Source organism: Lagenorhynchus albirostris, chromosome 7, assembly GCF_949774975.1.
Source record: "Lagenorhynchus albirostris chromosome 7, mLagAlb1.1, whole genome shotgun sequence".
NCBI lineage: Eukaryota > Metazoa > Chordata > Mammalia > Artiodactyla > Delphinidae > Lagenorhynchus > Lagenorhynchus albirostris.
The window spans coordinates 62,660,180-62,684,132 of NC_083101.1; the positions used below are offsets into that span (position 1 = coordinate 62,660,180).

General features: G+C 36.2%; 1 protein-coding gene across 1 annotated transcript in view; it reads right to left on the bottom strand.

Moving 5' to 3' along the window:
- The window catches only part of MPDZ (multiple PDZ domain crumbs cell polarity complex component), a 168,394-nt gene that overhangs the window by 55,890 nt on the left and 88,551 nt on the right, over positions 1–23,953 (bottom strand). Inside the window, exons 17-22 of the mRNA XM_060155075.1 lie at positions 23,415–23,624; positions 21,158–21,274; positions 18,153–18,320; positions 11,420–11,704; positions 11,047–11,170; positions 2,512–2,710 (exon numbers count right to left, since the gene is read on the bottom strand). Of these exons, the coding sequence (XP_060011058.1) occupies positions 2,512–2,710; positions 11,047–11,170; positions 11,420–11,704; positions 18,153–18,320; positions 21,158–21,274; positions 23,415–23,624 (1,103 nt within the window). The remainder of the gene's footprint in view (positions 1–2,511; positions 2,711–11,046; positions 11,171–11,419; positions 11,705–18,152; positions 18,321–21,157; positions 21,275–23,414; positions 23,625–23,953) is intronic.

Genomic DNA, 23,953 nt, shown 5'->3' on the forward strand with positions numbered 1-23,953 from the left:
GAAGGACTAGACTTTCCATTTAGAAGGATTACCCACAGAGTTTTCAAGGTAATTTTACACCTTTTGCTTCATGAAGGCAAGTGACAGGGAGGAGAAATGGCCAAAAACACCATGCAAAATGCATGGAACACACTGCTCAGCCCTGGTCAATCTAAATGGCTATCTGTTTTACCACTTGACACAATTTTTCTAAAAAAGGACTCTATGATTCTCATTTCTTTTTATCATTTACCCAATGAGTCAAAACTATAGCCATCCTAATCACAGCTTTAATAGGATACCTGAGGAGAAATCCATGTAATTTGTGGGTGTGTTTGTGAGTGTGTGTATGCATGCATGCGAGCATGTGAGAAAGAGACTGACTGACTGACTGATTTCCAGAGGAGGGAAGGTTGTAGGATTTTTCTTATTTTCTCTTTTTAATGTAAGATACATTACATTTTGCTTCCTGGAATCCTAAATCAATTTTTTATGAAACTAGCTCTCTAGATACTCTTCACAGTCTTAATAAAGCTGCTGAATGCATAAGTGGGTAAATCCTGGTGCTAAATCAGAGGGTGGGAAAACAAACAACAAAACAAATCAAAACAACCCTCCCCAAAAAACCCCCCACAAAACAGGAAAGAAAAAAAGGCTTTGTAGCCTGAAAATGTACCTGACACCTTTTCTAGAGTTGACTAGGTACATGACTTACGCTAAATCAATGTCACAATGATCTTATTTTTGGGCCACTTTTTAAGATCTGCAGTACATTAGAACAGCGAAGGAAGGTTAAAACCAAGCACCGATTCTGGTGCTCAGTGCCAAAAAGTGGACAGGAGACCTGCATCAGGGCTCATGACATAAGACGTGCATTATCACACAATAAATCAAATGATCAGTTACGAGACCATCTGTATTTTATGGTACTTCAAAACTACATAAGCTAAAACCCCGGCAGTAAAGAGTCTCCATGTAGATCCTTATCATTCATCTTTGAAGCAAAATGAATGGACACTAGCCTGCAAGTGGTGAGGAAAGCACTTAACGTTTCTCTTTTTATTTACTGTAGAGGCACTGACATTTTTAATGATCTTCGCTTGTACTTGCGTGATTAATAAGATAATTATGGAACCGTCACATGATCTGATGATCTGTTTCATTATAAAATAAAAGTCAAAAAGGCAGGCAAAAATATGAAAGCCCGTGAGTGAAATTCTGCCCTAAAAATAAAACCTCCTTTTTATAAGACAGCAGAATGCACTCTAAACAGCATATATTTTTCTGCTTTTTATTGATAGAAAAATGAGAAACAGGTTGTAAATACAGTTTTCTTGCCTAAGCTCTACTGATATGTATTTTGCAGAAGAATAATACAGAATTCAGTCAGTTAGATAATATTAATACAAAAAAAGTCTCCCATACTAGTATTCATCATATCAACTTAAAGTAAACAATCTCTCCCTGAACTCTTATTTTACTGTTTTATCCCTTATATGCAAATATTCAATTACTAATGCTAGAGAAAAAAAGGAACGCTTTTACACTGCTGAGGTGTGACAATAAAGTTATTAACTGATTTTTATGCTGGCTCAAGAAACGTCTAGTGACTTAAGAAACAAACCACATATATGACATGCTTTTAGTACATTATGGGATGATGAGAAACTTAAACACTTCCTGACAAAATAGCCTATATGACATACCATCAGACCATATCAACATTTTGGTGAATTCTCTTATATCATGAGGCAGTTCAACAAAGGATAAATTATGGGTCAGACTGACACTGTTCTGTACAATCTTTACCGTGCTTGGCCCTTACAGAACTGGCTGACTTGGAGGATTCAGACAGATCATTAGGTAGTGCACAATCTGCTCTACTGAGGCCAATCCAAACTTCTTTGTAAGTTCCTAAGAGTGGACTGTCCTGCTCTATTAAGAGATTTCGTATCTCTCACATCTAAGATTTTTGCAGAAATCACTGGAGAATTAAAAATAGAAGGCAACATCGTTTTGAAGTATAGCTGTCCCTAGGTACCTGCAGGGGACTGGTTCCAGGGGCCGCCATGGATACCGAAGTCCACGGATGCTCAAGTCCCTGACATATAAAATGGCAGAGTACAGCTGGCCCTCTATACCCATGGTTCAGTCAACCTCAGATGGAAATTTTGATCCAAGGTGGCTGCCCCGAGGATGTGAAACCCAGAGAGAGCCGACTGTGTATTTACTGACAAAGATCTGGGTATATTTGGACCTGTGCAGTTCAAACCTGTGTTGTTCAAGGGTCAACTGTATTTCAGTATTGTTAGTATTAAGAAGTTATTGATTGTAGATATAGTGTCCTAAAGACTACAATCAATACAATCAATAACTCCTCAGGAATAGTCAAATTCTTCAGTGATTTATATTAAATAAATATATAATAATTTTTGTATATCAAACAAAAGTATGTACTGAGAAAAAAATTCTGATTAATGAATTGAAATTCCTGAATTTCCCAAGCCAAAATAGGATCCAAATGATACTTACCTTATGTCTGGCCCAATGAGAGAATGCCTTCTCAACATGGCTCGTGCTTGGGTATTGGTTAAACTGATAGTAGACTCTTCATTAATAGACAAGATGCAGTCCCCAACAGCAATCCGACCATCTCGACTAATGGCACCTCCATGAATAATGCTTCGAACAATCATCCCCAAGCCATCTTTATTAGCACTTACTGTCATTCCTATGGTAAAGGAGGGATACACATTAAATGCATGACTTTCATGGTCTCCCAAGGCAATAGAAACAAAAGCAAAAATAAACAAATAGGACCTAATCAAATTTATAAGCTTTTGCAAAGCAAAGGAAACCATAAACAAAACTAAAAGTCAACCTATGGACTGGGAGAAAATATTTACAAATGATGTGATCGACAAGGGCTTAATTTCCAAAATATACAAACAGCTCATATAACTCAATAACAAAAAACAAACCACCCCATCAAAAAATGGGCAGAAGACCTAAACAGACATTTCTCCAAAGAAGACATACAGATGGCCAAGAGGCACATGAAAAGATGCTCATCAACATCACTAATTATTAAAGAAATGAAAATCAAAACTACAATGAGGTACCACTTCACACCAGTCACAGAATGGCCATCACTAAAAAGTCTACAGATAACAAATGCTGGAAAGGGTGTGGAGAAAATGAAACCCTCCTACACTGATGGTGGGAATGTAAATTGGTGCAGCCACTATGGAAAACAGTATGGAGGTTCCTCAAAAAGCAAAAACAGAATTGCCATATGATCCAGCAATCCCACTCCTGGGCATATATCCGGAAAAAAAACTATAATTCAAAAAGATACATACACCCCATTTACAATACAGAACGGCACCATTTACAATAGCCAAGACATGAAAACAACCTAAATATCCATTGACAGATGAATGGACAAAGATGTGGTGTAACACACACACACACACACACACACACACACACACACACGCACAATGGAATATTACTCACACATAAAAAAGAACAAAATAATGCCATTTGCAGCAACATGGGTGGACCTAGAGACTATCATACTAAGCGAAGTAAGTCAGACAGAGAAAGACAAATATACCATATGATATCACTTACATGTGGAGTCTAAAATATGACATAAACTTATTTATAAAACAGAAACAGACTCACAGGGAGAACAGACTTGTGGTTGCCAAGGGAGAGGTGGAGTAGGGGAGGGATGGATTGGGAGTTTGGGATTAGCAAATGTAATATATATATGTATAACTGAATCACTTTGCTGCACACCAGAAAGTAACAGCATTGTAATCAACTATACTTCAATAAAATAAATTTTTTTTAAAAAAGCACGACATTCGGGGCTTCCCTGGTGGCACAGTGGTTGAGAGTCCGCCTGCCAATGTAGGGGACACGGGCTCATGCCCTGGTCCAGGAAGATCCCACATGCTGTGGAGCAGCTAGGCCCGTGAGCCATGGCCGCTGAGCCTGCACGTCCGGAGCCTGTGCTCCGCAACGGGAGAGACCACAACAGTGAGAGGCCCGTGTACCACAAAAAAAAAAAAAAAAAAAAAAAAAAAAAAGCATGACTTACAAATTCATTTTAATTGAATTTAGTAATCCCTATGGATTCAGAGATAAAAGAATAGGAGTAACTTTTTCAGCAGTAAAAAAAACAATCAAAAGGAAAGCATCAGTTTCTAACAAAAATATTTTTTAAGTAAATTTAGAAATGTTTGTGAAATTATACCTAAAGACACTCCATGTTAAATACATTAGACATGAAACAGGGTCTACACTGTGGAGTGAATGTAGCTTAGGCTACGTGATGTGTCGCCACTTACATAGAAAGCTCTCTCAGGGAGAACATTTTAACAGTATCAAATCAATTTTATAATAATAGTTCATCTCTTACATATATGAAAGAATAAAGAGCAGGACTATAAATGGAAAATTAGTTCTCTAAGAAACTCTCTGATATTACCTTATTTCTAGACCATTTGTTCATTTGGTATATATTTACTATATGTTTACTATGTGCTAAGTACTATACTGGTAGCTTGATATAAAAAAGCATAACAGAATTCCTAACATCAGGAAGCTTGTATTCAAGTCTTATCCGCAGTGCCTATCACAGTGCCTGAACATACAGTAGTCAGTTGAATTAAACTGATGTAAACATTAATCTATTACCACTTTATTTCCAAATGTGAACTTCAATGAGCTCCAGATTTGGATATTTGATTGCCCTCTTGACATGGTCCCTGAATGATTCATAGGAAATACAACCCTAGTAAGTATAAAATTGAACTCCCTAGTCTCCATCTCCCCTTATTTCTCCATTTGTCCTCCCCTTTTTGGTAATGGTACCACCATACTACTCTCCATTACTCAAAGCAGAAATGTTGGAGTTGTTCTGGATTCCTACCTCTCTCTCACTACCTATATTTAATCCATCACCAAGTTCCACCATCTCTATCCCCAAAACTTATCTTGAATTCATTCACCTTTCTCCACATCCATACTAAACCTAGACCAAGCCAGCACTTCTCCTGCCTCATTTTTTGAACGAGCCTCATAACTGGGCTCCTGGCTTCCAAAGTTGTCCCTGCCAATGCATTCTTCTCATAGCAGACAGAGCAACCATTCAAAAAAGACAAACCACATCACATCACTCCCTTTGCTAACAATCCTTTAACAGTTTCCTATTGTTCAAATATACAACATACCTACATGGCCCTGTCTATATGGAATTCCTGGCCTGGCCCTCCCGACATGCACCCTTCTTTGGGCTATGCCCTCCTTGCCCCACGGCCCCACCGTGTTCCAGCAACATGGCCTTCTTTCAGAAATATGCCTAGTCCCCCTTTTCAGAGTCTTTGCCTGACACCCCCTTTCTTCAGCTCTTGCACAGCTAACAACCTCTCATTCTTCAATATCAATTCCTCAGAAAAATATTCTCAACAAACCCATCTGAATTAATGCTCCGTTCTCCCCCTACCCTCACTCTATTCCTTCAAAAATATAAGACCTATTGAAATTGAAAACTTTACATAAAATAATATAAATTCACTTAAAACCAAGTACTAAAAGTTCCTTCCAAAACAAGATTATATAATTAAACAATATAAGGAGAGCTATAACTCTCTTATTAAAACTTTGAGAGAAGTCCGTTTTTAGTTTTTTATAATATTTTTAAAAGAAAGAAATTCTCTCTGAATATTAACTTTAACTGTACCAAATTAGACATGATATTTCAAATATTTCTTAAAGAATGATCCTGACTACAATGTGTTTCCAACCTCATATTTCATGCCTGGATTTGGGCCATCCAGGCTCCTAGTTACCATTTTCTGATAGGAATGAACCACTAATCAAATGTAGTTAAAAGATTCTGTTGAGATTCATACAAACTATTTTTAAGTGCGCTGTTATTAAGGAGCTTACATAAACCAAAAAACAAGTCTAGACGCTGCTTCATCCAAGGGGGGTTTCATACAAGCAAAGAGGCTGGCTCTGAAACGTTTCCATAGGTACGCTGGTTTGCTCTGATGCTGCCATCTTTCCCACCAAGACCCACCAGACAACTATACTATAGCAAAATCAAAATGTATGACTACAAAACACAACTTAACTCAGTGGCCCATCCTGGGAATCTAACCCATCATCTTGTTCTCATTGGCACCATGCATTCTGCAATAAAGCAAGCCACAGACATGCAACAAGTCTTCACAAGCTATGGTCAACATGACCTCTAAATTAATTCTTAACAGCATATTCAACTCATGACTTTACCAGTTATTAAGGCTGTCAGGTCATGTCAACCACATGAACAAAGAGGTTGACATCAGTTAGCTCAGCTTGTACTTTCCTTTCACCAAATGATCATTTTCGGGCTTCAATAACTTCGAGGTAATATCCACTGACTAGATTTTGGTTGTAACTCATAAGATCTCTCAATTTTTTCCTAAAAGAGGTATAGTAGCATAGCCCAAACCATGTACTGTAGAACCGAAAAACTGGTTCCAAATTTGAGTTCCAGCACTTCTAATCAGTGTGGCTTTGGGCAACTCACTTAACCTCACAATGACCTGAATTTTACTCATCTGTAATATGGGGATAATGTCCACTTTCAGGGTTGTTTAAAGAATTTTTTGAGAAAAGCACATGTAGTGTTCCTTTCAAAGTGCTCAGTAAAGTACAAAAGAAAACTCACAGAATATATTTAAAAGACATCTCCAATCCAAAGCTACATTGCTTTCTAATGTCTTAATGCAAATCGTAATTCAGCTTCAAAATGAAGCTTGTTATTACAGCAATGCCACTGCAGCTCTGAGTGACTCAAGGACTCACGTGCCTTGTATGGTTTGTGAAAACCAGAGACAGACTCAGGTTTGAGTCCTGGTTCCAGAGAAATTCCTGAGTCTATGTGTCTGTACCTCATCAGCGAAGAAAAGGTAACACCTTCCTTTCCTTCTTACTTTTTTACCTTCAAGACCTAGTACAACATAATTAGCCAATGTACCACAGACGTGTCAAAAATAATCACGATTACATTTTTCAAAGGTCACTACATGCATATGTACATAACTGCATATATCTTCACATAACATCCCCCCCACTAAATTTAACAAAGTTTAAAAAACCCAGGTTATTCTTAAAATCACAGCAAATGGATGATGAAAGCTTTTAGAGAAGCCTATCATTTATTAATAATTTCTTCTGATTATAACTAGGAAAGAAACAAATTACCCAGAAAGTGAAAACTGAAAACAACTTCACATAAAGAAGAGACCTATTCTATGAAAATGTGTTCAGTGATAGACCCTTTCATGACACACTCCTACCAGCACAAAGCCAGTCTCAATTAGATATTCTAAAATGCGACCACACTTTTTGTTACTTCAAGTTGTAAAGGCAACACCTTCTTACATTAAAAGCTTAAATGAATGCTTTAATTAAATTGTTTTAATGTTCTACTGAGATTTTAAAAATAGGCCTTTTTCATTATCCTTTACATCTAGTTACTCTGGGCATTGTAGAATATTGAAATCTCCTGTCAAATGAGATAAGAGAGAAATATTCTCGCTTTGGCATACAGAATTTGCACTCCAAGATGCCAGAGGAACTCCACTGGGTCCCAGGAAATCAAACAGCTAAGGACAAAGCCCTATAAGCATTTTGGGTATGTACATTATTCAAATAATGGAAACTAAGCAGAAAAGTAAAACTAAAAGATATATATTACATATATATGTTAACACTTTTATATTACAGTTTGGTTGGTAAACTAATGGTGTTATAATTTCACACAAGTAAGTGGTTTAGTCTCACAAAACAAATTAAAGAGTTCTTTTATATTTTAATGTTAAAATCGAACTATTGAGGTATAAATGGATTCCTGGATATGAAAGCAAGGACACTTCACCTTCTACTCTTTGTTTTTTTTCCAAAATCCTAATCATTTTGGTATATTTTTTAAAATCAAAACTCAACGGCTAAAGTAGGAGCAACTAAGTTTCCAACAACAGGTGAGTGGATAAATGAAATTTGGTGTAAACACACACACACAGGAATATTATTCAGCCTTTTATTAATAAGGAAGGAAATTCTGACATGTTACAGCATGGATGAACCTTGAAGACATTACGAAATAGGCCAGTCACAAAGGGACAAATACCATACGATTCCATTTACATAAGGTACCCAGAGTAGTCAAAATTTACAGACAGAGAGGAGAATGGGGAGGATGCCAGGAGATAGGGGAGAGGAGGGAATGGGGAGTTAGTGATTAATGGGTACAGTTTCACTCAGGGAAGATGAAGTTCTGGAGATGGATGGTGGTGATGGTTGCACAACAATGTGATGTGCTTAATGCCACAGAAATATACATTTAAAAATGGTTAAAGTGATCAACTGCATGTTATGTATCTTGTACTACACTAAAAAAAGGATATATCCCGACGTCATAACAGAAAAAACAAAAAAATCCATATGACTGTCTCAACAGATGAAAGAAAAGATTTCACAAAACTCAACATTCTCTCAGCAAACTAAGAACTGGTGAGCAATCCACAGGGTCAGACTGTAAAATGAGATGTACTCCAACCCCAGCTCTTACAGCACCTCCCAGCTCTTCCGATCTAATTCATCCACCTGTGCCAGAATGATCGTAAAACACACATCTGGTCACGTCACCCCTCTGCCCTCAGCTCCCACTGGCCACTGGCGCTTAAGGCAGGGAGTGTCCTGAGGGAGGTCCTGTGTCCTGCATACGAAGAACTCGCCCGGCAGCTGTCTCCCACCTACCAGTCCTTCAGCTTCAACTCTTCCTTTGCCCGCCATTATGCCACACTTCACCCACACCAAACAAACTTCAGTGATGTTTCACAGTTCTCTGCCTTGGCTCTTTCGACTTTCCCAATGCCTCAACGAGGTGGTAGAAATCTCCTTTTTCAAGGACTAAATCAAACATCTACTCTTCTCTGAAACCTTTCTAGAAACTCCTCCACACTCAGAGAGCAGGGATCAACTCTTCCTTCATTTAAGGCTTCAATGTTCTCTGCATGAGGGTCTCTCACAGCAGGTATGATATTTTAATGCACTGAGGATTTTAGAAGTCAGTTTGTCTACTCTCCTAACCTCATATTCCTTGAGGAAAATGATTATATAATGGTGTCTATGCACAGTAGCCAGAATACAGAAAATAATTAATGTTTGAGAGTTGAGTAAATAAATATACTAGAATAGGATCTCTCATATGGGCTCTGCAAAATTTCTGTCTAATGAGTTAATAAAAAAAAAATGGCCAATGACATGTGAGAAATGCTGCATCCTGTAACCTTTTCTTAGAGATCCACAGTGCACATGTGACTATCAAAGCTACTGAGTGATGAAAACAGAAACACCTGTCTCCTTAAGTTTATCACATTCCAAACTTTGAAACTTGGAACCCATCTAGTAACTCCCATTAACAGCCGACAAAACTAGTATTGTAAGCAACATGCTTTCAGAAACACTGCATTAGCAGATGAGATATTTTTGACATGTTTAGGTATCTATAGTACATATCCCATAATTAATGAATTAGAGAAAGTTCTGTAGCTTAAGTTATATATTATTCTATTAAATGTAATATATAAGAAATAGTAAAGCTAATTAAGTAGAAATTCTCTAAGTCTCCATGTAGCTGCTCTTGGTAGCGCCCAGCTGCCAGCAAATGGAACAAAATCTAGAAGGAGGCAGAGACCGGAATCCCAGTCACCAGCTAAGCACTGCTGGGCTTCTCTGCCAAGTCCAGAATTTAACAAGGAAACTAAACCCCACCACAGACACCAATGTGAAGGGTGCTGGCTGGCTACATCCTAGAAGGAGGAAAAAGCTCTCTGAAGCACAGCTAACCAGAGAGTCTTGAGCTGTAATCAGACCTCCAGGGAAGCTGATTTATGGCCCTACTGATCAGCATCGAGCCCTAAAGACAGAGCTGAGCCATGTCACTGCTTAACTCAAAAGAAGAAGAAATGTGATCTACCTGGATATAATTTTAGCTACTGTAATTAGGATTTTATTTCTACAGCGGGTCTTCTTTGCCCAATTCAGGCGATTTGGGATTATTAACCAGCCACAACCCTGTATAGGTAAAAGAGGACACAAAAATCCTGCCACCTGGGAAGGACTATTGAATAACTGCACTTAAATTTTGGTGGTTGCGCACCTCCTGTCTTTCTAGTCTTTATTTCAGCAAATGAAAGAAATTAAATACAAACTGACTTATGCATAACTGGTAGCATTCAAAGAAACTAATAATTTCCTTTTCCAAAGAATTTAGAATTCCAAATCTCTGACTTTTCATTTTCTAAGAATGCCTTTTCTGATTTGCTGTATCATACATAAACGTTTCGTATATCTTTTACTTGAAAGGAAATGAGGCTCAGGAATACTTGTAAATAACTAGGAGAGTGAGGTATTTATAAGCTAGTCTGAATTAAACAAACCTGTTAACCATTTCAGATAAAAATAATAAGTACATAAAAAGAATAACCAAAAAAACTTAAGGGACGGATCTCCCTGGTGGCGCAGTGGTTAGGAATCTGCCTGCCAATGCAGGGGACACGACTTTCAGCCCTGGGCCAGGAAGATCCCACATGCCTTGGAGCAACTAGGCCCATGCACCACAACTAATGAGCCTGTGCTCTAGAGTCCGCGAGTCACAACTACTGAGCCCACATGCCACAACTATTGAAGCCCGTGCACCTAGAACCCGTGCTCCGGAACGAGAGGAGCCACCACAATGAGAAGCCCGTGCACCGCAACGAAGAGTAGCCCACGCTCGCTGCAACTAGAAAAATCCCGCGCACAGCAACGAAGACCCAACACAGCCAAAAATAAATAAATAAATGAAAATTTTTTAAATGCTTAAAAAAAAACCTATGGGAAATTTTACAACATCTATTATCTTATCTATACTCAAAAACATTGAAACTATGTTCAATATTTCCTCTTGGCCAGGGGTCTGGGAGGAAAGGTGTACGTGGAAAATAAGAAACTTACCCAGGCTAGAATTGCCTTTTGCTATCATAATAGTCCTCTCGAAAGATTCTTTGGATATAGTTTGGAGCATGACACACTCAGCAGCAGAGGCCAGGGACCCCTGTTGAATTAAGAACTTGGAGCCCTGTCAGAAAATAAAAATAAGTCATGTGGAAAGGAAAACTAGACTTTGGAGCATGATTTCAACATTACCCATGTTCTCTAACTGGTTATGCTTTATTCAGCAAGAACCTACAAACAAAACAAGTTCATAGGTTGTCTTCTGAAAATCTCAGTATCAGGAAAGCGCTGGCTCCAGATGAGCCAGAATAATGTAACCCCTCACTGTCCCCAACCTCATCATCATACACAAACCATCTCTTGAGCATGTTACCTTTCCAGCTGAATCAGTCAGCACAGGAGAACTCAGTTCTGCACTTGATATAACTTCATTTGGTCGGTGAGGTTCAGTCCACACTCTTGTGTTGTCACATCCGTATTGCTGTTCAATAGCATTGGCAGGTGTATAGTCATTTATGGTAAAGCCAGCAGCAGTCCCCATGCTCAAGTCCACTGAAGGCGGACTCTCGTCCCGTCTTTGCAGGAGATTCTGGGCATATAGCTCCTCCAAGGACATATGCAAGTCAAGTACTGGATCTGAGGAATTTTCAGTAACATCCTGATGATTAAGGAACAAAAAATAAAAATTATGGCCAGAACTGCATCAATGCATTTCGTAAGATCTTAATGAACAACTATTTAGTGAAAAACAAACACAACATAATTTTTAATTACTCAAGAAGTATCAGCAAACATACATTCTTTGCTTAGCTGATAGTCCAAACACGTTTATTTTTATAAATGATTCTGAATACATTTCCTGCAAATCATACATCTCATACTGAGTCATATTAGTACAATATATTAGTACTTAAGATCATTAAGACATAATATTCTGTTCTACTAATAAAATTACTCAGAGTTCAATACATAGAGGAAAAGTAAAGATATATTTCTAAATCTCATTTAGAAAGTATTTCATATCCAATCTGTCTGAAAGTTTCTATTCATTATAAAATTCAAAGATAAACAGTATGACATTAATTGATTTCAATTTATAAGAACCTCCAAGAAAAACACTGTTTGGATAGGGATTTGTAGGTATTTATGTAGTTGAAAAGGAAGTCATACAATTCATACTTTTATAGGGAAATTCTTCTCAAATATTATGCAAGTTGTAGCAGAAGGAATAGTACTAAGAAATGGTGTCATAAGATGTAGGTTCTAATCCAGACTCTCTTATTAACAATCTATATATCACAGAACCTCTCTTGGCTTTATGTTACATAATTTCTAAAATTCCCTGAAACTCTAAAATTCTACAGATCTACATAAATACATGTATCTACTTACAACCCATATATTGCATCACTTATGTGCTTTGGACAAGCAGTGCTCCTCCATGAACTGCTGTTGAATAAGTGTATTAATTGTTCCTTCAATCCTTTTACTGACATTTTTAAAGTATAAAATTACGGTATGAATACATTATCCTCAAAAAAGATTCAGGCCATACAGAGGTATATTATGTATGCATACAGGGTATAGTATGCAAGTCTTCCCTTATGGCTCATTCATCCAGTCCTTTCCTCAGTAGAAATAAGGGGCTGGCATCTGTTGGGTGTTTATTCATCAAATTTTTTATGTATCTGTCTAACACATATGTACAAGCACAGATGCACACATTCACATGCACATATACATGTTCATTTTAAAAATCTAAACTAAACTATATACTAAGTAGTACATTTCTACTTGCTTTTCTGAAGTATCTTTAATATCTTAACATGAGAGATTTCCTTGTCAGTAAATATGTTGTCATTGACATATTCTGAATATAAAGTCATTGTGATATATACTGTTAAGTATTTTCCAAGCTTGTCTCTTGTCTTTTTTTTAAAATAAGTTATTTATTTATTTATGTTTGGCTGCGTTGGGTCTTTGTTGCTGCGCATGGGCTTTTTTATAGTTGCAGTGAGCAGGGGCTACTCTTTGTTGCGATGCACAGGCTTCTCATCGCGGTGGCATCTCTCGTTGCGGAGCACAGGCTCTAAGTGCGCAGGCTTCAGTAGTTGTGGCACGTGGCCTCAGTAGCTGTGGCTTGTGGGCTCTAGAGCGCAGGCTCAGTATCTGTGGCACGCAGGCTTAGTTGCCCTGCTCCATGTGGGATCTTCCCAGACCAGGGCTCGAACCTGTGTCCCCTGCACTGGCAGGTGGATTCCTAACCACTGCGCCACCAGGGAAATCCTTGTCACTTGTCTTTTAAGTTTGTATATGTTATATACCTATACATGCTGAAATTAAATTCTTTATGTGATCAAGAATTGTTTATGTAATTTTTTATGAAATTCTTTATGTAATCAAATTTGTCAATTTTTTTATGCTTCTGGGTTTTATATATTGCTTAATAATTCCTTCCTCTGCACAGAGTAAATGAAATGCTTTATAGTATTTTTCTCCAATTTTATAAATGGTTAGTTGGCAGATTCAGTATTAACCCATCTAGAATTTATTTCAGGGTGTGGTGTGAGATATGGGTCTCTTTCATTTTTTTCCTAAGGTGGTAATCAATGGCTCCAACACAGTTTATTACATTCCTCTTGTTCAATCAAGTTTTCTTCTCTCTGGAAATATCAAATATTCCTCGTATAAAGCACTGAGGCAAGTAGGAATATCATATAAGCAAATACCATCTTTAAAATCCTCAGGAACAAAGGATAGAAAGTATCATCCTCCACACTCCTAGAACCTAAATAACAACCTGTTGGCTCATTCAACCAACTTTATTTTAGTCTTATGAAAAAAACAAAACAACGTACTTACTAGAGAATTGGTTAGCTTCTGTATTACTAAATTAATTATTATAATAATTATCAGTAAATCATCCCTACCACTTCTCAAATAAAGATGACAATCAAAACTACTTTTCATCACAAAAAGAGGTCAAGCTGCCCTTGTTAGCTGGGGTTTACTATAAATCATATAACAGAAATCTCCGTGAATTATTCATGAAGGAGTTAACACCAGCACATAGAAAAGAAAGAGCTAATCAACATAGCAGACAACATACGCCTACTTCAGAAACATTTCTAGTTGCTGAACAACCGACTTTTATTTTTAAAAGTCTCATGGATCTAAAAGAAAAGCAGTTCTTCCCTCATAAGATGTCCAAAAATAACTACGGTTTCCCAGTGCAACTTGGTATCTAAACTGAAGTCTTTCAAAATTCCATATTAATAGGTGCCTCCTATTCTTGTTCTGCTTTTTTTCACATTCTTGTTCTTAGGAAAAATGGGGGAAAGGTTAAATTAAAATGCCAATTATATTTGAAAGTAGCTCTTTTTTTTACGTGTAATGCATATAATGTTATACTTGGGCACATTATTTACCCACAGAATATGTTTACATAGACGAGCTAAATACTTAAGCATTCACTGGACACAACCTGCTTTTCTTCAGTAATAACTCTATCACAGAAGTCCTTCTATACTTCTAAAAATATATCATAAGCACAGCTGCTCCAACTTAAATTGTTCTCCCACTCTTTCTGAGATAAGGTACCCTTCCTTTATTATCTGTATTCTTACCCTACTGAGGGAAAAGGCAACATCTTTCATACCTTTGCGAGCTTGCAGTTTTGTCACTAAGACTTCCACAATCACTCTCATCATCTTGACTAGAATGATGTAATTAGCTTTTGAGACTAACCCTTTCTCCAAAAAATAAAAATTAAAAAATGGTATCAACATTTTAAACTTAAATGTGAAGGCAGCAATATTTTATGCTACAGTAAAACACTAAGTGGAGATTTGTTCCTCTAAATATATAGATTTTTTTTAAAAATCATGGAATCCATTAGTTTTGTTTGGGGTGCAAGGTATGAGGAGGGGTTTCAATCGTGACAAACATGAAGTCCAACTTGCACTAGAAACAACAGCATTTCCTAGAGGGTCCAATATTCAGCAATGCAGGACATGCACCAAACTGGTAATCATTTCATCCCTGGAAGCAAGAGTGAGAATGTGGGTTTACTAGGGAGTGTCGGGCATGGCCATGTGGATAAGAAGAGGAGATTCATTACATAGCCACTGAATCTCTTTTGACTGTACTTTTAAGCCAAAATAGGGAAAAATAAATGAAAGCATCTTCTTCCCCAAAACTATACTGAACTTTTAAACGAAAGTCTACAGGTATTTAGTAAGTTTCTAAAACAATTATTTCTGCATTCTATTATGTCTTGGGGTGACAAAGAAAGGGGGACAAAAAAATTAATCGAAAAGTTAAAACCTAGAATAATGAGAAAACCCATTGGCTTCTTGCCTTTAAAATCCACATTTCAGTGACCTGATTCTATTAATCCAAATACCATTGAAGTGGCCATATTTTTCAGATTCTTGAGTAATGGTTGTTTCCCTTAAGTCCTTAAATGATAATGAATCAAATTAAGCAAATATAACTCCTTTAAAAAAAAAAAAAAAGCAGAATGATCCCCCAAATGGGAGAACTTTGTGCAAAGGATGTCTACCATATGCTTACAGCCCTATGCCGTCTAAGCAGCTGTCATGGCCCAGGCTGTACCCTTAGGGGGAAGACCTCCCTCCATGATGAGTCCCTGCTCTGGGTGATCAGCTCTTGGAGCTTCCAGTAGCATACCTAGCAATGGTCCAAAGGCTTCTCATCAAGGTAAAGGAGAGAGGTAAAATTATTTGTGCATTTCCAGCCACCATTTAAGGCTACGAGATTATTACATAATTAGCAAAGTCAAAAGCCTGAGGAATCACTGAGATCCTCACACTCTATTATATCCTTCTTTCAAATCTGTATGGAAGCTTCTTTGTTTTTCTTCAGTATCATACATGGTATGATTTTATCAATTAAAGAATTCCAAAGTAAGCTCACTTTTCTTTAAGAAAAATGGTCTACTCTATATTCTGTAACAAACTGCCATTCTTTTTAAAATAAATTTAGTGCAAAGTAATAGGAAGATGAATGAATCATCTAATTTTTTCATTTTTCCAGTAAAATATCTAGGTACTAAAAAAATGCCACAAAACAAATACAAAAACAAACAAGCCAAAAAAAAAAGTTGCAGAGCTTTACCATGATACACAAACAGCCCTACTTTCTAAGAAAACCGAAAGCACACAGGAGTTTCACAATGTGTTTTAAAACACCCTCATTAATATCTTCTTTGTTGTTTTGTAGTTTAAATATTTCAGTTAATAGGCCAGCTTGCCAAAATTTGCTTCAACAAAAGAGTAAACTGTTTAATGAAAAGAAAAAAAAAAACGACAAACAGACTTCAGTAAGCCAATACGTTGTGCTGCATACAGCCAGCATTTGCCCTGTAAAATATATGCTTCTCAGTATCCAGATTGTGTAATCCCTTTAAGTAACAATTACTAAGGTAAACAATGCAATCTGTCCCACTGGCAAGAAGGAGTGTGCTATGCTGCAGATTAGGAGATTCCATGAGGAGGTGAACTCAGCTTCCAGCCCTGAGGCCAGTAAAGATGGAATATGTTCCAGACAAGTACTCAGTCAGATAGACAGTCTCAGGTGTGGTGAGAGAGGAACAGCTGCTCTATTCAAGATTATACCTTGCAAACTAATTCAAGGAGATTACCCAGCATCATTTACAAGGGTAACAGGTGCACCTTGAACATGAAAGAAAATGCTTTGAAAATGTTATGGCCAAAAAGTTACCTGTTAATCAGAAAAGGAGGAAAACTGCCCAAGGCCTATGGAAATTCCACTTTTCAACTTATACATAAATACAGATTCCCTTCCCACTGAATTTACATGAAAAACATATATTTCATATATTTAAGAAAGAATTATTATTCAGTCTTTTATCTTAATTTTTATATTTATTTACAGTATATTTCCAACACAGGAAAATATAACCATATATGAACCCTTTGCCCAGATTTAACAGACATTAATATTTTGGCATATTTTCTTCAATCTCTCTTTCTTCTTAAAGGATATAATGTGTTACAGATAGAGCTAATTCCCATGCTTTATTTTTTCTCCAAGAATAACTTCTTTCCTGAAGTTGAAAGAAATCATTCCCACACATTTTCAGATTTTTAAAGTATACACACTCACACATATACTCATAAATATACACCGAATTGCTCTTTATATCAATTCTGAGAAAATATAAACAACTCCAACTAATCAACAGAAAGACAAGCAACTCCACACAAAAATGGCCAAAAGATATGAAGAGGCCATTGGTGGAAGTGAAAACCAGATGGCCAATACAGGAACACCTGTTCAACCTCACCAGTAATCAGGAGCTCCAAATTCAAACAGTAAGATATCATTCCACACCCAAAAGACTGGATAAGTTTTAAAATATTACTTAATAAACATTATAGAGTGTCAAGTCAAGTCATCATTATAGAGTGTCAAGTGTCAAGTCATCAAGAAAATAAATAGCATTGGGTGGGGCACTTACACCAATAATCTATTTCTAAAATTTAGATGGCACAGACATGTCAAATAGTAGCTAAATTCTCCATTCGCATCCAGTGACTTAAACATAATTTTGCCATTCACTGGGGTTTTTATATAAAGTATTCTATGGCATCATTTTATATAAAAACGTAAGACAGCATTAACTTTAACTTAGCTAATAAATATTAAATTAATGAAAGGAATATTTTACTGTCCAACTTTCCATGAAAGTCAGCTTTAAAACCATTAAGAAAATAAAGTAACTCTTGTAATTTTTCCAAGGTAGACACCGCCAAGAACACAATTTGAGAACTACATTTCATTAAAATTTTTCTGTCTAACATGCAAATCCTAATCAAAGTTTTGAACCTTTGTGTCTATCACGCTGTATCACAGAACCTAGATTTAAATAGTCCCTTGGAGTCTACAAGATACCCAATTAACACTACCTAAAGGAAACTGCACTTTAATCTGATAATGAATCCCTGACTGGAAAAACATAATGTCTCTAACATGCCCCTCCCAAAACACCCCACTAACAATGACCTCTGGGAAATTACGCACAAAGTTTTCCCATAAATAAAATGGCATTTCCTTTGTACCTTGGGAGGAGAAGATGGAAGGGAGGGACCAAAATTCAGATTATCACTACAAGCACTGCTGTGAAGAGATAAAATAGAGGCTTGAGTGGAGTAGATACTGTCGTTATCAGGAGAGTACTGAGACTCAAAGGCAGATTCATCTGCTAAGTCAGCATCATTTGTGTCCACCTAGGAATAAAAACAATAATATTAGTTGGGAATTCTGTTCTGATACATATATGACAAAGTCTCCACTTGAGACTAAAGGGCATACTGCTTTCATTCTTTTGTCTATTCTATTTTCTACATGACCTCTTCACCCTCTTCAACATATCAGAAACTAACTAATGCAACAGAACAAGGACAAACTGGTGCTAGCATAGAAGGTTACTTTATTCCATCAATAAAAGGGCAAAAGGTAACAATTTACAAAGGGCTTGGAGCAATTCTAAGTATAAATATTTCCATAAATTAAAAACATACTTTTTTCCACTTCACATTTTTTTAAAAAAGTAGCTGCCCAAATTCCTAGAATTTTATATTAAAATGAATGAGATCATCACTTTTCCTATTCAACTAAAATAAATTATTATTCAACAAGGCAGCTAAGCAATTATCTATTTGTAAAGCTCAAAAAACAATATATTTTGTTTAAATTATCCTTTAACTAGATTTTAAAACCATTCAAGTTACAGGTCCAGAATTTTATGGTGATCACTGGAAATCAAAAATAATATCTGTGATTTCATGGTGAAATTATATTAACAAACACGGGACCTTATTATGATCTGGTTATAGTGAAGCTGTAAGTTATAAACGTCTACTGATGGAAAACTCAGAAAGAGTGAGCTAGACAATTTCACAACATTTTATAAAAAAATCTTATTACTATTTTCTGTCGCAGAACCAAGTGAAACAATTAAGTCATGATGAGCTTGTAGCTGTTCTTACAATTCACTCACAGTTACACCTTAGAACAGACAGAAATGATGTAAATACTACCTTTCTCTAATATTACCAGTATTTAAATTAATGGCCAAAACCCTTATGTTCTATTTCTTTGTGATTTCGACTTACGTGTTTAGCCAAGAAAAGTATCATAACATTATACCAGGTCACATTCTTGCAAAAACCTGATTAAGAATACAGGTTGGGCATTTTAAAGTGACCCTCTCTCTAATAATATATTTTAAATACATGTTCAAAGTTACTACTGACTATGTGGAGGTTTACCCTTTACAGATGCACATTATGTACAACAATCTAAATAGTAAATCTTTAACTCTTGCTATCTAGATAGTATTAACTAAGCCGAGTGTCGCGGATTATAATAAATATTTAAGAGTACCTAAGAACAATTTGTATGCTTATCGTTGATGCCCTAGAATCTTAAGAGAGATCCAAATAATCAATTCATTTAATTATTTTAGAGATTAAAACACTAGGGCCCAGAGAGAGTGAGTGACCAACACAAGATTACATAGCTATTACCGTTGTAAGATGTTAAACTCACGTAAAAGTGGGTCTAATTTTTCTTTTTGACTGGCATTTATTTAAGAACATTCAAATATGCCATGTAAAATCTACAGAGAAAATTGTTTCTTGGGGCACTTCTAGAGACAGTGATATATTTGTGTCCTACAACATTTCAAAAATAATTTACTATAGCTGGGTACTATTTAATACATTTATACCATAGTACTTTATGTAGTTCATAGCATTCTAAGCTATCCAGTTTTGAAGTGGTAATAATGCCCACGGGGAATAGAGCCAAATGTTACCTGGTATGCTAAATATTATAATGTGAAATTATTGCACTGATTACAATATACACCAAAACTTTCCAAATGGCTAATTCAGGAGCTGACAGTTGAAAAATACTAATAGAAGTATTATTAGTATTTTAATACTGAAGAACTATCTCCTTCAACACTAGGATTATTGGAATCAGAGAAATAATTCATACTCCAGTTTAAAGCACGATGTGCACAATTGGTTATAAATACCTAATGGAGAATTTCACAGGTTCTAAACCTCTCACTAGTCCAACACCACTAAAACATGTATTAAAAATATTCCTGGGCTTCCCTGGTGGCGCAGTGGTTTAGAGTCCGCCTGACGATGCAGGGGACGCGGGTTCGTGCCCCGGTCCAGGAAGATCCCACATGCCGCAGAGCGGCTGGGCCCGTGGGCCATGGCCGCTGAGCCTGCGCGTCCGGAGCCTGTGCTCCGCAACGGGAGAGGCCACAGAAGTGAGAGGCCCGCGTACCGCAAAAAAAAGAAAATATATATATATATATATATATATATATATATATATATATATATATATATATTCCTTTCTAGTTACACTGAGCAATGTTTCTCCCCAGAAAAATTTAGGTCAGGAACCTGGCTTCAATGGTGGAAGTACTAGGAATAGGATGTGTAATTTGTTACACTTATATTGTATAAATGTCACGTGTATATTTATATCTGGTATTTAGTTTTATATTTTAACTATTAACTGTTAACACAGCATTAGCTCTTCTACCAGACAATAAGGTTCTCAGGATCAAGAATCATGTATTTACCCAACAAAGTGGCCCCCAGTGGTCCCTAAATATGTTTATTACAATGAATGATTTTATATAGATCAAGTAAAAATAAAATTTTAATTTAAAAGTTTCTGGTAAATCAGTAATGTTAACATACATGTATTCATAGGAAACATGAGTTCTGCCTCTTTTGGAAGCTTTTGTGCTCTTAATCAATAACTGAACCAATTTATGTGATTTTCACATTATTAACATCTAATGAAATAATATACCTGTTACCTCATTAAAAAGAAGCCAAACAACTGATATATGAATGAATACTGAAAACAGTTAAAGAATGCCTGGAGATGCCCAAGTATGAAATTAGAGCAAAATGCCCAGTTTTCCAAAACATAACGAACAATATAGCAAGACTTTAGAATATTCTGAAAAGCAAAAATAAGACACATAAGATTTTGAAGGAAAGCTTGATAAGCTGTGGCCACTAACCAGAGCCAAGTCAGCCCTGAAGAGGGCTTTGTCAGCCAGCCCTTCCTCCTCGCAGGAATGTGGTGGGTAGAGAAAAGAATCCTCCTTAGCAGAAACATAACCCTCTTCTGGTGAAAGCTGCAGGGAGAATGAAGCCCAGTGTTTGAGGATGAGTTCATGAAGAAGAGAGAGAACAGGAAAGAGGGAGGGAAAGGGAAGACAGAGGGTGAGGGGAGAAAAAGTAAGGGGAGGAGAGGAAAAAACAGGAAAGTTTTCAAATAATGTTTTCAAATAATAAAGTCATAATAAACATACAACTTTAACATAAATGATGAGCACAGAATACGATAAATATTCATATTTAACAGTTTTATATTTTAAGATACAATGAGGATGTTTATTCCAATACCAACATCATCTGTTAGATGAGAATCCCTTTCTACCAATTTCTTCATCCTTCTTATAAAAGATATTCAAAATCAGTAATTTCTTATATTATAATAATCTTCTGGTCATTTTTACCTGCCAAATATTTGGTTAAACAATGACTTCTTAATATAGAAAGAAGGCAACTTTTAGGTGTTAAGACATAAAAGAAGATGAAGAAAAACAAAACATTAAAAAGAAGGACCAATTTCTCTCTGTCATCCCTTACTAGAACATTATTTTAAAGAATGTAATTTCCTTGACAAGGAATGTTAGTGAACCTTACAGTGAAGTCTCTTAATTTAGCACGGCTTTAAAAGACAACCACCATCACCAACTCTGTATGTACACAACATGCTTAAATTGCACTCCTGAGATATCAAATTATAACCATGATCACAGTGACCGAAAACCTAGCATTCTTATTACAATCTCAGATAAAACAGGCTAAAATATTTAGATTGTCTTGCCTATATCACCAATACATGCAGAAATATTTTAGAGAAAAAATGTTTATCTTCTTTTCCCACACATAAGAGTTTAATGGCCAGTAAAACTCACTTTATGTAAAAGAGATATTCATCATATACTGCAATGCGTATTAAATTTGAAATATTAAATACTCTTATGAAAGAAACTTACCTTGGATCTACCCAGGAAAAAAAAGATTGCTTCTGAGTAAGTGGCATGGTTTCCCGATAAGGGCAGTAAAAAACATATATTTAGTCACGTTTGCCATTTTCTTTGTGTAACAGAAAGACCGGAACCAAATGTATGGTCAATCTTAATGAACACGTAGAGTCCCATAATGGCCTATCTTCATTCTTACACTCCCCGTTGTACTGATCTCTTGTTCTGATTTCTATAATCCTGGTTTGATTGAGGTTTGCTTACATGCTCTTCCTTCTTCCCTTCCTCTTTCCCTCCCTTTCTTTGTGTTTTCATAAATATATTTTCATAGGTTACAGAAATTTATTGTAGAATAAAGAGCAGAGAATGAAAAATTTAATAAACATTTAAAATATATTAACAAGCTTACAATTTGAACAAACTCTCTGACAAAGTCAACAAACCTTCATTTGATGTTTATGCAAATGCATCTATGCATGTGTTTTCTTAAGAAAAGGTGTATTTGCCTTTTCACTTAAAATATTTTATACACTGAAAAAAACCAAATACTGAGATTGTCTCTAATATTTCATTGCAATTCAGTGATAAGTGCTATGCTGCAATCACTATACCTAATAAGCATACTGACATTACGTAGCCTGAATTTATTAGTTGTTTTTATATTGCAGTAATTAATAACATGAAGGTAATTCCCTCCCAGGAGGAGAGCTATAAGCTGATGAACCCACATTGGAAATTTCAATTTCTTGCTCTGTAGTAATTAGACAACAAATGTATTGAAGTCACTAGAATATAGGAACTTAACCCACTCTGACAGAGATTCTACTTTCTTCCACGATAATTAAAGATTCCACTGTCAGTTGTTAATGCTATTAATTTCTCTAATATGCCACCATACTGGTATAGATTATTTTAAAGCCTATTTCTTCGAAAATACTTGATTCTATATTGATCATGACCTTATTTTGGAATAAAAAAGGTGAAAAGTAAACCACAGAATGCTAAGTTTTAAATTTATTTCTGAACTTCCTGGCTGTTCTCTGCCCTTTACTCTTTTAAAAAATATTACTCAAAATTAAATCTTTACACTCATGGAGCCAATAACCATGTTGATGAAAAGTACCAAAAGTCGTGATTCAATCATGAGAACACCTGAAGATAAAAGCCTGAATGCCAATACTGTTTGCAAATAAAAAGAAATCAGCAAAATCTGAATTCTTACGGGTAAAGGCTTGGCAACTCCTATTCTCACAGTTCCTGATGGTGCACCCTTCAGTGCCTGGACAGCTTCTTCGAGACTGCTGTTTTCCAAATTAACGTCATTGACAAACATGAGTCGATCTCCAGGGAGAAGTCGTCCATCCTTTTCAGCAACACCACCAGGCACCAGAGAACGAATTACAATCACAGTGCTTGCTGGGTCAACTGGATCCTGGCAGAACGAAAAAGGAAAGAGAAGGCAGCTCCTTTCTACACTTAAAAATGCTGTTACAGGTTGTACACTCTGAATTGTAACAGATGGGTAACTGTTCCAAGTGTCTTTTAAGAATTTGATACAACACTCCCAGTGAATTATCTGGGTGAAGGATATATCCATTTGAAAGAGTTTAGGAAAAGTCTACGCTAAACAGTGGTACCCTCACTTTTCCATGGTTCCCAAGTAGACCTCTTAAATTATACAGGTAACTGTAAAATTATAACTTTAACTTTTGATAAACTGTTCAATTTTATAACTATCATCTGAGATCCATGAATTATTAA